The sequence below is a fragment of the Nerophis ophidion genome, linkage group LG05, assembly GCF_033978795.1.
Source record: "Nerophis ophidion isolate RoL-2023_Sa linkage group LG05, RoL_Noph_v1.0, whole genome shotgun sequence".
In the NCBI taxonomy this organism is placed as follows: Eukaryota; Metazoa; Chordata; class Actinopteri; order Syngnathiformes; family Syngnathidae; genus Nerophis; species Nerophis ophidion.
In genome coordinates, this window is record NC_084615.1 from 60,495,346 (window position 1) to 60,511,290 (window position 15,945).

Sequence of the window (15,945 nt, forward strand, 5' to 3'; positions counted from 1 at the left end):
AGTTAATGAGCATGCATCGTTAGCAGTATTGTGCCGTGCAGTGTGGAACTTACAGACTTTAAAAACTACTACTTCTAACATAATGTAATTATGGTTTCCCCTTGAGATGATCGTCATGATTTTCCGAATGATCCCTAGAAACGCTGCATGTAAATGACAAGTGAGTTGAAGAGAATATGTGTTTTTGTCTAAAGTGTCGCAGATATGTTAGTTGATTCTAACATAAGAATTACCTGTACCTGTCTTTGCTGTGTGTTTCTACTATTTGGACTCACATCAACCATGGGAATTTCTTCGGGACCAGGCCCAGGGTGGTTGGGGCCGTTGGCCAGCATGCGGTTGGGCTGCTCCACACACTGATTCTGGTTCTGATGTAGGTGATGTTGCATCTTCTTCCTGTGCTTCCTGCACATTTCATAAAATGGAAAAAATAATTACTTTGAGAAAATGTTGAGATGTGGGAATGCTGAAGGACATTTCAATTCAGACTCATGTTGTTGGGTTAAAAAATAAATCTGGGGCACTTCCTTCTTCCTGAACTCAAAATAGTGGCATAGTGTATTCCACCCATACCATGGAAATGTGGTTTTGATTTTTTTTCACGAGTCCAGTATTATGAAATGTGTACCAATACAAATCTGAGTCAACGTGTATCAAAGGGGACACATCACTTTGCATTGTGCATCACGCACATATCACATGTGGACATGTGCAGTACCATGTAAATGTTACTCTTAAAGGGAAATAAATGACAGTGTTCTGACTGTACCTACATTTTTATTTTGCAATGTTGTACAATCTTAAAGGGGAACTGTGTTTTGTTTGGAATTTTGCCTATAATTAACAATCCCTATGTAAGATAAGAACACATTTGTCTTACTTTTGTATGCATTCTTCATTGTAATATACGAAATGGCCATCAAGGAGACTAAAGTAATGAAAGTCATCTATTGCGCATTAAAAGCCCCCTAACTAACATTGAAAACCGCCAACAATATACTCCATTTACATGATGTGACCTGAACACTAAATAAGGATTTTCAATATTGTTCATATGAGCGCTAATGTCGAGTAACTACATATAACAGCGCATTAATCACATAGAGCTAACTAGTTTAGGAAGCTATTGACATACTGAGCCGGTGAGTTGCTGCATCGCCTTTGAGTTGAATAGTTAATTCTAAATCATAGGTCATGCCTCTAACTTTTACAGTAGAAGGTTGTGGCGATAAACGTAGAATGTTGTCAACTTTGACATCAAACGTATCGCAAGAAATACACGGACGCTCGTTTGCGCCGACTATTTTTTAATGTATTTTGATTTTACCTGCATGAGGATTATGATTAATTCCGGAATACATGAAGAGCCCATCAGTTTGCATTCCAGTGAAAGCAGACAATGTATAGATTTTTTTATTTTGTTCGTTTTTGTTCATTGTTAAGCACTTAGCAATACTGTACTTGTTGAATCTGCTTATCGTTTCAGCTTCTAAAACGTGTAGCTTATGCTCTGTGTATTTAGGTTAAAAATAGAGTTACTGGATCATAATTTGTCCCAAAGTAGTGGTTGCTGGCGCTCATGAAGTCTGTCATGATTTGTAGTAGTCGTTGTTGTTGTTGTAGGAAACCAACCGACACTGTGATGTGTCTGTGAAACTAATTTGTTTGCCATATATTTAAAATGACCAACATATTTAAATATTACATGTTGTTATGAAAGTCCCTGTTATTACATTACATAGGTACCTACAATATATATATTTATGTATATATACACATATATATACACTTATATATATATATATATATATATATATATATATGTGTGTGTGTGTGTGTATGTGTGTGTGTGTGTGTATGTATGTATGTATGTACAGTATGTATATATATATATATATAGGATAAATTGTGTTAGATGTAAATAAAAATTTAAAATTATTTGCAAATCATTTTCAACCCATATTCAGTTGAATATGCTACAAAGACAACATATTTGATGTTCAAACTGATAAACATTTTTTTTTGCAAATAATCATTAACTTTAGAATTTGATGCCAGCAACACGTGACAAAGAAGTTGGGAAAGGTGGAAATAAATATTGATAAAGTTGAGAAATGTTCATCAAACACTTGTTTGGAACATCCCACATGTGTGCAGGCTAATTGGGAACAGGTGGGTGCCATGATTGGGTATAAAAACAGCTTCCACAAAAATTCTCAGTCTTTCACAAGAAAGGATGGGGTGAGGTTCACCCCTTTGTCCACAACTGCGTGATCAAGTAGTCAAACAGTTTAAGAACAACGTGTAGTCAAACAGTTTAAGAACGTTTCTCAAAGAAATGTAGGGATTTCTACATCTATGGTCCATAATATCATCAAAAGGTTCAGAGAATCTGGAGAAATCACTCCACGTAAGCGACATGGCCGGAAACTGACATTGAATGACCGTGACCTTCGATCCCTCAGACGGCACTGTATAAAAAAAACGACATCAATCTCTAAAGCATATCACCACATGGGCTCAGGAACACTTCAGAAAACCACTGTTGCAAAATACAGTTTGTTGCTACATCTGTAAGTTCAAGTTAAAGCTCTACTATGCAAAGCGAAAGCCATTTATCAACAACATCCACAAACGCCGCCGGCTTCTCTGGGCCCGAGATCATCTAAGATTGACTGATGCAAAATGGAAAAGTGTTCTGTGGTCTGACCAGTCCACATTTCAAATAGTTTTTGGAAATATTCGACATAGTGTCATCCGGACCAAAGGGGAAGCGAACCATCCAGACAGCTATCGACGCAAAGTTCAAAAGCCAGCATCTGTGATGGTATGGGGGTGCATTAGTGCCCAAGGCATGGGTAACTTACACATCTGTGAAGGCAACATTGATGCTGAAAGGTACATACAGGGTTTTGGAACAACATATGTTGCCGTCTAAGCGCCGTCTTTTTCATGGACGCCCCTGCTTATTTCAGCAAGACAATGCCAAGCCACATTCAGCATGTGTTACAACAGTGTGGCTTCATAAAAAAAGAGTGCGGGTACTTTCCTGGCCCGCCTGCAGTGCAGACCTGTCTCCCATCGAAAATATGTGGCGCAATATGAAGCGTAAAATACGACAGCGGATACCCCGTGGAGACTGTGGAACGACTGAAGCTCTACACAAAACAAGAATGGGAAAGAATTCCACTTTCAAAGCTTCAACAATTACTTTCCTCAGTTCCCAAACGTTTATTGAGTGTTGTTAAAAGAAAAGGTGATGTAACACAGTGGTGAACATTCCCTTTCCCAACTTGCACAAACCACAACAAGGATGTCGTTGTGGTTTGTGCAGCCCTTTGAGGCACTTGTGATTTAGGGCTATATATAATATTGATTGATGATTGATTGATTGATTGATTGATTGATTGATTGATTGATTGATTGATTGATTGATTGATTGATTGATTGGCTTTGGCACGTGTTGCAGCCATGAAATTCTAAGTTAATTATTATTTGCAAAAAAATATTTGTATATATATGAGTTTGAACATCAAATATCTTGTCTTTGTAGTGCATTCAATTGAATATGGGTTGAAAAGGATTTGCAAAACATTGTATTCCGTTTATATTTACATCTAACACAATTTCCCAACTCATATGGAAAATGGTGTATATATATATATATATATATATATATATATATATATATAAAATACATATATTAATTGAGGTCTTTGGATGCATTTAGGGTGCTTTATAGGTGAAAGAGAGCAAATCCCATTACCTCTATTGTTAGCTGATTCTTGTTAGCCTTTGTTTACTAGTTATAATGCATAAAAATAAGAAAAACATACATGTTCTTGTCTCACATAAGGAATGAGAGTGATAAACAAAATTGCTGTTCCCCTTCAAGATTAGTATACTTTGAAGTACTGGATTGTTTAATGTGTATGAGGATAAAAGCTCTAAAAGATATGACAATCAATGAGGTCACTGCATCACCCCAGACGTTTTTACTACATTTGCTGGTCTCTGAGAATTGCTTTAATATGTGGTGAAGTATTAACCAGTTTTCTACAACAAACATTTGTCTTTTGGAGTGTTGCCTGAGTGACTCTGTCAGCATTAATTTGCACTTTATGAATAATAATTTGGACAAAGTATTGCTTCTTTTATAGGGGGTCCATTTGAAGGTGGCCGACAGGGGCAAACGTCCAAACACACAAACACAGAAATGACACAAAACACAAACACCATAAAACCCATTTAACGACAAAATGCTGAGAAATGACAGATACACAAACCCTGCATGAAACAATTGCTGCAACTTGACGGAAAAAAGACATTAGCTATATAGCAATCTCTTAAAAATGTAAAACAAATATTATATAGCAACTGATTTTTACGACCGACATATTGATCTTTTTCTTTCTTGATCATAATTGAAGGTGGACACTTCCTTATCATCTCCCTTATCTTTTCCATGCTTTTCATTCTTTGACTCAACTTTTTTGGAGCCTCTCTTTGCACTGCTCTTCAAAGTGTACCGTAGAATTGATTGAATGAACTCACAATTTTCAAGAATTGTATTTTTTATCAATAAAAAGGAAATCTGTCTGTCCTGATGGAACAATATTTGCTGGACACCTGTGGTACAAATAGATGGTTATGTACCTGGCGATTAGTTCAGTTGAGGATTTCAAAGTTATCTACGTATTAGGAACTAGGATAACAGGCCAACTGCTGATTGGATTAGGCGTTTACATGGTGTATCGGCAAATTCGGAAGATGACGGCAGGCGTTCAAGCTACCCAGAAGCTGCCCGTCATGATTGACGGGATTGGCAGTCCTGTAGGCACGCACAGTGGCCATTGAATCGCAAACTGGATAACAATTCGGAGAAGCTTTTCAATCTAAAAGGCAAAATGATGATCAATTTGAGGGCCAGGATCGGACAATTAAAGTAGACAAGTATTGGAATGCATCCACTCGCCAGAACCCAAAACTCGTATTCTGCATTTTGCCCCCTGCACTGGCCTTCGAATAAGACCCTGTTTCAAGAACTCTTCCGGAAGTTCGGTGCAAAAAGACGTTCTGACATTCTTCCCCTCTTCCCTCATGGAAACAAGTTGGTTGTTGACTTTGCGTGGACTAATATCATCTCAATTGTAACCTGCTGTGTTACAAAGACTAATGACAGACGAAGCGACTTTTCAGGTTTATAGTCACACACGCGTCTACTGACAATATACGTTGCACGGCTTCGCCGCTTCAAACCCCGTCAGTGTGACACACTGACACTGATCTCCACCGGTTCTCGCTGCGATGGATGTTGGCTGCCTGAGCTGTAATTTTAGTAATTTTTGCGTTTGGAGCATGTGGACATTGCTGCCCCTGTCAGCCACTTTACATTCATACCAGTGTATGCAATACAGCAATTTTACAAAAAAAAAAAATAGGTGTATGGAAATAGATTTTTAGAAAAACGATTAAGACCTGTATCAAAATTTTTGCATGAAGCTATCATAATACAAGTAAATAGCAAATGTAATCTTTTACTGGGGCGGTATAGCTCGGTTGGTAGAGCAACTTGAGGGTTGCAGGTTCGATCCCCGCTTCTGCCATCCTAGTCACTGCCGTTGTGTCCTTGGGCCAGACACTTTACCCACCTGCTCCCAGTGCCACCCACACTGGTTTAAATGTAAAAATTAGACATTGGGTTTCACTATGTAAAGCGCTTTAAATCACTTTGAGAAAAGCGCTATATAAATATAATTCACCTCACTTCACTTCACTGTGCTGATGTTTGAAGTATTTAATCCCACTGTAGTAACATTTGGTATTATCATTTGGGACATGCTGATGTTTGTGTATTGCTAATTCTGAAATATCTTCTTTTATATGTAATCAAAGCAAACTATCACCCCTTGTCAGAATTTCTGACATTCAATCTTTGGTTTCTGTGCATTCCACTTTTGAGCACACATTTTGCCCCAGTTTTATTACAGCATTTCAGTTATTACAAAGCCAAACAATGCTTCACAATAAAAGCAGCAAATTGTTGTGAGTTGTTTTGTAAAATTGAGTGCCCAAACAAAGAATCTCACACATTGGAGACTGATTTAAATTACCGTATTTCCTTGAATTGCCGCCGGGGCGCCCTATTTATTTAAAACCTCTTCTCACTCCTGCGCTTACCAAAGGCATGCGGTAAAAGTAAGCATGCGCTAATTATTTTAAAACCTCTTCTCACTCCGGCACTTACCAAAGGCATGCAGTAAAAATCTGATTGTGATGTAAGCTTGGACTTTAAATCCTACTGAATAGCTTTTAATCTTCTGCCCTTTATGCGATTTCAATGTACCGATATTGAAATCAGCCTCCTCCATTTTGAAAATGATGACAGGGGGAGTGTCACTCGTGACGTCACGAGTTTGACCAGGCGGTAATACTAAGCATGCGCTAATTTTTTTGCGAAGCGAGTTTGACCTGGCAGTAATTCAAGGCCGATGCATACTATATGCCCTGCGGCAATTCAAGGAAATACAATACTTCTTATTTGGTTTTCGTCTGATTATTTGGAACGGCTTACTCATTAGCCAAAGTGACAATGTATTATTATTATCGAGGAGGCGTGGCTAAGTTGGTAGAGTGTATGTGCCAGCAACTTGAGGGTTTCAGATTCTATATCACACTGGTTTAAATGTAGCTTAAAGATGTAGATAACGGGTTTCACTATGTAAAGCCCGTTCAGTCTCGAGAGAAAAAAAGCGCTGTGTAAATGTAATTCACTACTCGTTATTAGTTTGTATTTCCTTAAAATGCACATACTTGGTTTTGCAGTAGGCCACCACACAAACGATGCCAACCACCAACAAGGCCACGCAGATGCCCGTGATCGTCAGCACCCGCCTTTGGTAGAGCTCCTCTGCCTCTGTGAAAGGAAACATACACATGCAAATACGCATCCACACGTTGCAGACACAAAAAAAAAATAAAAAAAACACAGACACACACAATAGGCACAGCAGACACACACACATATACAGCATGAGCATGACTTACTTATATGTATTTTGTAGTTTTTGTGTTATTCCATGTTATTATATGTTATTCCAAGAACTTTATCTTTTTTGTATGATTTTCCTGCTGCCTTCATGACTTTTAATAATTAATTTGTCAAACTATCCTCAACAAATACACGTTAATGATCAAAATGTAACTTGCTTAATTGTACCATAAGCTCAATTCTTACGTGTCTATTTGTTTAAGATTCACTAACGTTATACAATGATTTTATCTCAGAATACAACATCTACAAACCCTTATGAGAGTGAACAAACATCTAAACACAAGCGTGCATGAATGAAAAACAAGAGAAAATTAATAAAATGAAGTATTTGTTTACACCACAATAGGACAATTGAAAATATTTGCTATACTACATTTATGTTACTGTATTATTGCACTTATTAAGAAATAATTCATATGTAAGTATACAGTTTTTGTCAGCAAATTTTAGTCTATAAATGTTGTTCGATTAAACGGGAGTATTATGGTTACACTGTGACAATCAACCACTTGTTTTCACTCAAACACACTGGTCGTTTTATGAAATGATTGCAGTTGGTGGACGTCAGCTTCTTGTTTAATGCATGTAATTTAAACATTTCACACCACAAACATGCAATCATTTTTGACGCAATTGAACTTGCCACAAAACATTAATATCAATGTGAAAATTTCCTGTTTGCTCTGAAATGGTGACAGATGATTATGTAATCCGAGTGAAGTTAGCACTAAAGTATTGAGGATTATTAGATCAAAATTGCAGCCAAAAAGAATGAGAGCGGCCAGTCTTTAATATCCTTTGAGAATGAAGGTCAATAGATCGCAAAGAAGAAAGTGTTTGAAAACTGCAGTTCCAAGAAAAATTAAATGTGGTCACTTCACACATATAATGAGACTATAAAAAAGAACATATGTTCATCATTTTCCTCTGTGATGGATTATTATAGTCAAGATCTATAGCCTGAGATGATGCTGTATGAAAGTGCCCAATTGTGATGATTGCTGGTGATCTAGCTTGTATTCAAATTGCACTATTGTGGGGTAACACTGAGATCTGAGAAAGGCAAGTGCAACAACACAATGACGAAGAGAACAACTAAGACAATAGGAGGAAAAAAAGAAGGGTAAAAGGGATAAAAACAACAAGATAAGGAGCATAAGGAGGAAATGAGAGGGGCAGGGCTGAGAGGGGAACAGGAGGATAGAAGTGGTCCCCAGAAACAGAAGTGCCTTTATCAATTTAAACTGGATTGAGAAAGCTTGTCGGTCATGTCCTCAAGTGTAGATTTCAAGAAGTCAAGAAGACCATTCCACCAAATCAGTGCCATTGGTTTTATCAGGAATTAAAATGTATACAATGCACAATACCTGTATTGTACACTTTTTTTTGTTGTGGCAAATAAAGTGTCCTGCACATTGATTTAAATGAATATTTGTTCATACGGTTTAAAATACTTGAGAAAAAAGTATGCATTGCTTGTCGCCTCTTCCTAAAATTAGACTTCACCATGAAATATATTCATTTAAATCCCCCAGTAATGTTATTGTTTTAATATTTGTGTTACACTTTACTTTAAGTGAAATTTCTTCAAAAAACTTACAAATCACACTTTAGTTTTGTCCCGGTTGGTAGAGCGGCCGTGCCAGCAACTTGAGGGTTGCAGGTTCGATTCCCGCTTCCGCCATCCTAGTCACTGCCGTTGTATCTTTGGGCAAGACACTTTACACACCTGCTCCCAGTGCCACCCACACTGGTTTAAATGTAACTTAGATATTGGCTTTCACTATGTAAAGCGCTTTGAGTCACTAGAGAAAAGCGCTATATAAATATAATTCACTTCACTTCACTTCACCTTGTTTTCACAGTCATGCTACCTTAACACATTACTACTTCCCCTTGAAAAAAAATGTCACATGGTCCACAAGAAGTTGGGTCAGTAATCCTTTTTAAATTAAAAGTATCAATGATTGTCACACGCACACACACACACAAGGTGTGGTGAAATTGGTTCTCTGCATTTCACTCATCCCCTTGTTCACCCCCTGGGAGGTGAGGGGAGTAGTGAGCAGCAACGGTGGCCGCGTCCGGCAATCATTGTTGGTGGTTTTACCCCCAATCCAAACCCTTGATGCTGAGTCCCATTTTTATAGTCTTTGGTATGACTCGGCCGGGGTTTGACCTCACGACCTACCAATCTCAGGGCTGACACTCTAACCACAAGGCCACTGAGCAGGTTTTAGGCCATGAGAAGAACAAAAGTAAGTTCATAGTTATGTTTCTCTTCATTTGTTAACATTTTAATCATAACTACACGCAGAGTTAACATTTTAGCACAGTCCTGTTACCCCCAATTTTTTTTTATGATATATGTTTATCTTTGAAATAAATAGAATTAAACAAAATATTCCAGTGTACTCAGTGTCAAAATGTTTTTGGCATTCATGCTGTATGGTTGTACTGCATTAGTATTATGCATTTCCTAATTCTATCCTAAAACTCACTCTGTTAACTTGAATTATGTTACTAAATGAGTCATTTTCAAATTAGGAATAATGTACAGAAAAGAAAATAATAATCTGAGATGTGCCAGTATACATTTTGAGTAGTCCAATATGTGTTTTATCAGATTTATAGTTGATTAATATGATATACATAAATCCAATTATTTTTGGGAGAGTTACAACAAGCCAATGGCACTGACTCGGTGGTAAGGCCAATTAACAACTGGTGGTTATTTCAGTTGGTATGTCTCATCTTAATTAGTGCAAAACAAAACATGCACTTCATCAAAGTAAGTGAAAACTGTATGACTATTAATTAGCATGTAACAGTCCCTCTAGGATTTCAGAATGTCACGATCTTGTCATTCATGCAATTTCAATCAATTCCTTTGAAATATACTGCTCAAATTTGTCTCTGAATGACTCATAAACACGCACATCAACTGTCTAATCAAAATGTATGTATGTTTCTTGTGTAGTAGGAGCAACAACATGTAACAATATATAAATTATTTATTGTTTAAATGGCAAAACCGTCGTCATTGCGCATCTATTTCCAGTTCCCGTCCGCATCGCTAACCCGACTGGATAATGTTGTATATAAAGGTTTAACACAGCGCCGTCATTTCTTAGTTTACATGTTTTTCTGTATGCATCTAACCTGTTTTTACTGGTGTAAGTCAATCAAGAAAATGTTCTCTTTTGTAATGTCGAAGTAGCAAAGACGCAACATATAAATAACAGATATGTTGAAGTGGGATGATAATCTCTCATCCTCTGTCATTTACCAACATCAAATACAGCAATAGATCTCTCTTAAGAGTTCACAAATGCTTTTAACGTAATTATTGTTTAAGATTTATCAATATTTTTCAACCATAAAACATACACACAGAATATCTGCAGCTTGTGGCTGACAGTGGACAATAAAGGAGTCTTTGGTGGTGTTTCTTTTTATAATTTAATTACTAATAGTATCAGTTATAATTAATTCAAATACTACAGTAATATGACAAAAGGCTCTGAGTGTGTGTGTTTACTACCATTTTGTGAACATTTTTGATTCTGTGTAGTGTAAAATGATCAAAATATCAATACAGCATTTGTTTTCCTTTTTTTTAATCCTGTGTTTTTAGTTAAGGTCACAAGAAACACTGAACACTAAAAATGTATATTGTTCGAATGTCATCGCTAATGATAACAATATCAGTATTCCTTATCGATACTAGTATTTATCAGTATTTTTATTGGTTCTATTTGTAATTTGTGCAAATAAATATGTGATTTATATATATATATATATATATATATATATATATATATATATATATATATATTCATTTTGATTAGCACAAAAGGTTGGGCACCAGCAATATCATGATATAACATTTCACAGCATTGAAGTATTTTAACTACACCTGTTTTTTAGATCTAAACAAGTCAACAATGTGTGCATGTGCAAAGCGCATTGCAGTTATATCATTATCTTGTAAAGACCACACAGATCCATCACCGTGTTTCTATCAATTACAATTACACTCAGTATACCATCCATCCATGTTCTACTGCTTATCCCTATAATAATATTTAAAATGATAAATAAATAAAGGAATAAATAATAAAGTAATAATATTATAATATTCATGTTCATTCATAGACCTATTTCATGATATGTCATATCAAATGTGTACAGAAAAGCTAAATCAATACAATCAATTAGAATATTAGGTGGGTGTGTATTTTGTTACAATAGGAATTATTTGTGTTTATGTTGCACACAGACCTATTTGAGTGACGTACCAGAAGCCAGTGTTGACAGCGACTGATCTATGTGTGTGTGTGTCGTGTGTGTTTTATACAAATAAAAAGTCCCAGAGATTATTTAAATGTTCACTTTTTGGAGTGGATTAATATTGACCTGTGGATTACTGGATCACTTCAAAGATGGTCGGGTTGCTGAAGTGTGCCTTTGTGGCAGTGATGAGTTGAGTGACGTTCACTTCAAACTGACACCAACTCTTGTTCGCATCTCTAAATTTTGGGACTAGGAGGACATAATGTTGCATTGCAAACTTTTGTGTAGTGTTGCTTCCTTATTTGTGATTATTTCAAGATGATTATCATCTACTCGTAGGGTAGTAGCAGCACTTGAACTGAATTTGACACCATGTCATTATTACGACGGTCAATTGGATGAAAACAAATACCGATAGCGATGTCATTAGTCCAGAATCTTTACGGTCTTCCTGGACTAACCCATTTAGGAACCAGTACCAAAAAATTCCTACTCAAACCATTGATAACAAATTCATAATATCACAAGTTGTCACAAGTTAACACATCCCAACGTTTGCCGCAACTTATTTGAAAAAGCTGCTGCGAGTTCAAGCATTTAAGCCCTTAAAGATCGCAAAACAAAATCCTGAAAAATCCTGGAAGGACTGTTTCAAGAGAGAAGTTAAGAGGAAAACAGTAATCTGGAAAGAGGCTAATCCAAGTCACCTTTTATTTAAATGTTTATTTTCAGTTATCAGCCCATGAGAATCTTGGCCTTGCTTTGTGTGTAGGTCACATGGTGCTGATATACGTAAAGCTGTAAGGCAGGGGTCGGGAACCTTTTTGGCTGAGAGAGCCATGAAAGCCAAATATTTTCAAATGTATTTCCATGAGAGCCATTTTTTAACCCTGAATACAACTAAATGCGAGCATTTTTAAGTAAGACCAACATTTTTCGAGTATATTAAGCCTCTTATGTAGATATGATATAGTTCGGTTGGTAGAGTGGCCATGCCAGCAACTTAAGGGTTCCAGGTTTGATCCTCGCTTCCGCCAACCTAGTCACTACCGTTGTGTCCTTGGGCAAGACGCTTTACCTCCCAGGGCCACCCACACTGGTTTAAATGTAACTTTGATATTTGGTTTCTCTATGTAAAGTGCCTGTGATGAGGTGGCGACTTGTCAAGGGTGTACACCGCCTTCTACCGGATTGTAGCTGAGAAAGGCTCCAGCATCCCCCGTGACCATGAAGGGAATTAACGGTAGAAAATGGATGGATGTATGGATGGATGGATATGTAAAGAGCTTAGAGTCACTCGAGAAAAGCGCTATATAAATATAATTCACTTCACTAATTCATTTTAACAACATTGTTATTCTGAAGCTTACCAATAATAAATAAAGTACTTCTTACCATCAATGTGACTTCTTGAACAGGTGTGGTAGAAACGGATGGATGGATTGAAATGCATGAGAAAGTTTTATATTTTTTAACGTTATTTTTAACACTGTGATTACCAGTGGAATTATTCATTACTTATCCTGTTAAGCAATATCAGCTAAGATTTAACTGAGAGCCAGATTCGGTCATCAAAAGAGCCACATCTGGCTCCAGAGCCATAGGTTCCCTACCCCTGCTGTAAGGGAATCTGCAAGGCAAGCTCCAAGCAGAGCCAACAGCATTTATGATTTTAGACCAGCCCACTGTTCGTCTTAACTCTGACATGGGCAAAGGCAAAGCATGTATGGACCTTTTCTACCTTCCGGCAACACTTTGCAAAAATATATCTTGATATTCCCACATGTTAATTAGTGCTTTCCACCACCCCTACAGTTCATCTTAACACTCGGCCCTTTACAGCTTCCTTTTGTTGTTGTATCTGCCCTTTCTAACTTGAAAGCATTTATCTTGCTCCTTAACCAAGTTAGTCTGTAAGAAGAGTGCATGCAGAGGAGGGGGAGGGAGGTTGCATGTCTTCAAATCAGGTTAGTGGGCGGGTGAGAAAGGGGACAGGTTTGTTGGTTTTTAAAAGAAGGTGGCACAATAATGTGTGACTGTAACACAATCTTGGCAAACTCTTAAAGCACAGCAAAATAAATAATAATTTTCCATACCCATAAATTCAATTCTGAGAAGCTCTGCCAGCACAGAAAGTTGTGGTCAAAAAAAGGAAAGAGACAGACAGGGTCAGCGGTAAATTCCACTTTGAGAAGGATCTGCTGTATATTACATTCCTCGCGTACGCTGAACCAGGACGTTCATTAGTGCTGTGGAATGTGTCAGTCCTGGCGATTGACATATATGCCGTCCAGTAACACACGGACAAGTCACACAACCTCAGCTCTGTAAACCCCAAAAATATCAGAAAGCAAAACAGAACCATACACAACTTAAAAGCAAACCCTTAGAAGATGAGCCAACGAAAGTAGGAAAGAGAAGTCAGCAGGCAGGGAAATGCATGCAGAGACTCACAGACAATGATAGCAAAGCGATCAATTACTGCCATATTGACTAGACCTCATTTATGGAACAGTGGACAGAATCACAAAACAAACATAAAAGCAGTGAGATGCTAAAACGTAACAGCACAGCACAGATGATGATGCACAGAAAATGAGGTTTAAATATTAACTTGACTACTGACAATTGTTATCATTTGTACTGATTATGGTATATCTTCCATCCTTCACCGACACAGTTAGAAACTTGCAAAAGGGTTTGTTTTGATTTGCATGCACTGAAACTCAACATGTTCTTGTCCACCCAAACCCGCGCTACATTGTCAGAGGGTTGTACGTTCAGAACAACATTTGAGCAGACAGAAGGGCATTGACGTGGACCTTAAAACAGTGGGACGTGTTCTTTCAACAGACTTGAAGAACAATGCATATGCAAAACAAAACAAAAAAAACATAGGGACGAAGCCTGGACAAGACAATGTTTGAGGATTAAATTAAATAGTGTATAGAAGAAAGGCAGAGTGCCGTCCGCCCAAATTGATCACTGATGAGCACTGAGGTAACCAGTTGGAATTGCAAACCTTAGAGCATTTACAAAACATTCTCAGTAGACCCTCAAAAGTCAAATACAATCAGTGACAGGTGGTTTCTGTGTTGTGTTTTAACTGAAAAAAACAAACTGCGCGTTACCAAAAACAATAACATATTAAATGTGAATATATCACCTCTAATTAGTAGCACTTTTCTTTGAAAGTGCCTTTCTAGCCGGTCAGTGTCATTATTGAGCTATTTGGCTCATCATCATATAGTTCTGAAAGTGTCAAACTGTGACTACAAAAACACATAAAAGGGACTGGGAATATTTAAAATCACTTTTGTCCCAGCTAAAAGAGTTTTGTTTGGATTTGTGATTCTTGTTTGATTATTAAACCATATTTTGCACCAAAATATTCCTCAAGTTAATCAACCCCTGCAATATTTGAGCTTGGAGGGTCCACTGTCTTCCATCTCAGAGATAATTTGTTGAGTTCCTGTTGTTGACTTGAAGCAAAATCTCATTAGTGGGTTGAAAGTGTTGTTGCTTATCTAGCCAACAAGGGGATAGCTTTTCATAATCAGAGTACATTTCTCTTTGGTCAGTTTTGTGGGTCAAATAGAGTTTAGCATTTTTGTCAACTTCTAACCTGTTTTCCTCAAAGCTGAAAGCTTTAAGGTTGCAAGAACAACACATTCACAACCAACACGTTTTCAATTTCATATCCATTGTGATTTCTCTGCAAAATTTAGAGCTGCAAAATGACACATATTTTAATTCAGATTAATCATAACGGAGGCGTACATTATTTTGATGAATTATGATTAATAACTATTCGGTAGATAATAATTTAGTTTTCTCCTTTGTCATTATTGTGCTTCTCGACGGTGCCTTGTTCAATTTATTTTTGAAATTCAACTTGCAAAACCTTTGTTAAGCGTGTCCTCTGATATTTATTGGTCTGAAGTTGTTGGTGTTTTGGGGGGTGAATGCATTAATCAGGGTGTCAGAAGTAGACTTCCTGACGCCCAGACATTCTATGAAGGTGGTTTGGTGCAAAACAAATACAAACCCCGTTTCCATATGAGTTGGGAAATTGTGTTAGATGTAAATATAAACGGAATACAATGATTTGCAAATCCTTTTTAACCCATATTCAGTTGAATGTGCTACAAAGACAACATATTTGATGTTCAAATTAATCATTTTTATTTTTTTTGGCAAATAGTCATTAACTTTAGAATTTGATCCCAGCAACACGTGACAAAGAAGTTGGGAAAAGTGGCAATAAATACTGATAAAGTTGAGGAATGCTCATCAAACACATATTTGGAACATCCCACGGATGTGCATGCTAATTGGGAACAGGTGGGTGTCATGATTGGGTATATAAACAGCTTCCCGAAAAATGCTCAGTCTTTCACAAGAAAGGATGGGGCGAGGTACACCCCTTTGTCCACAACTGCGTGAGCAAATAGTCAAACAGTTTAAGAACAACTTTTCTCAAAGTGCAATTACAAGAAATTTAGGGATTTCAACATCTACGGTCGATAATATAATCAAAAGGTTCAGAGAATCTGGAGAAATCACTCCACTTAAGCGGCATGGCCGGAAACCAA

General features: G+C 37.2%; 1 protein-coding gene across 2 annotated transcripts in view; it reads right to left on the minus strand.

The window, feature by feature from the left end:
• Positions 1-15,945, minus strand: part of nrg2b (neuregulin 2b) — a 134,416-nt gene that overhangs the window by 17,850 nt on the left and 100,621 nt on the right. The window contains exons 6-8 of one of the 2 annotated variants that reach the window (XM_061901660.1): positions 13,447-13,470; positions 6,814-6,916; positions 276-405 (exon numbers count right to left, since the gene is read on the minus strand). In XM_061901660.1, coding sequence (XP_061757644.1) covers positions 276-405; positions 6,814-6,916; positions 13,447-13,470 — 257 coding nt within the window. The remainder of the gene's footprint in view (positions 1-275; positions 406-6,813; positions 6,917-13,446; positions 13,471-15,945) is intronic. The other variant, XM_061901661.1, reaches the window with a different exon arrangement.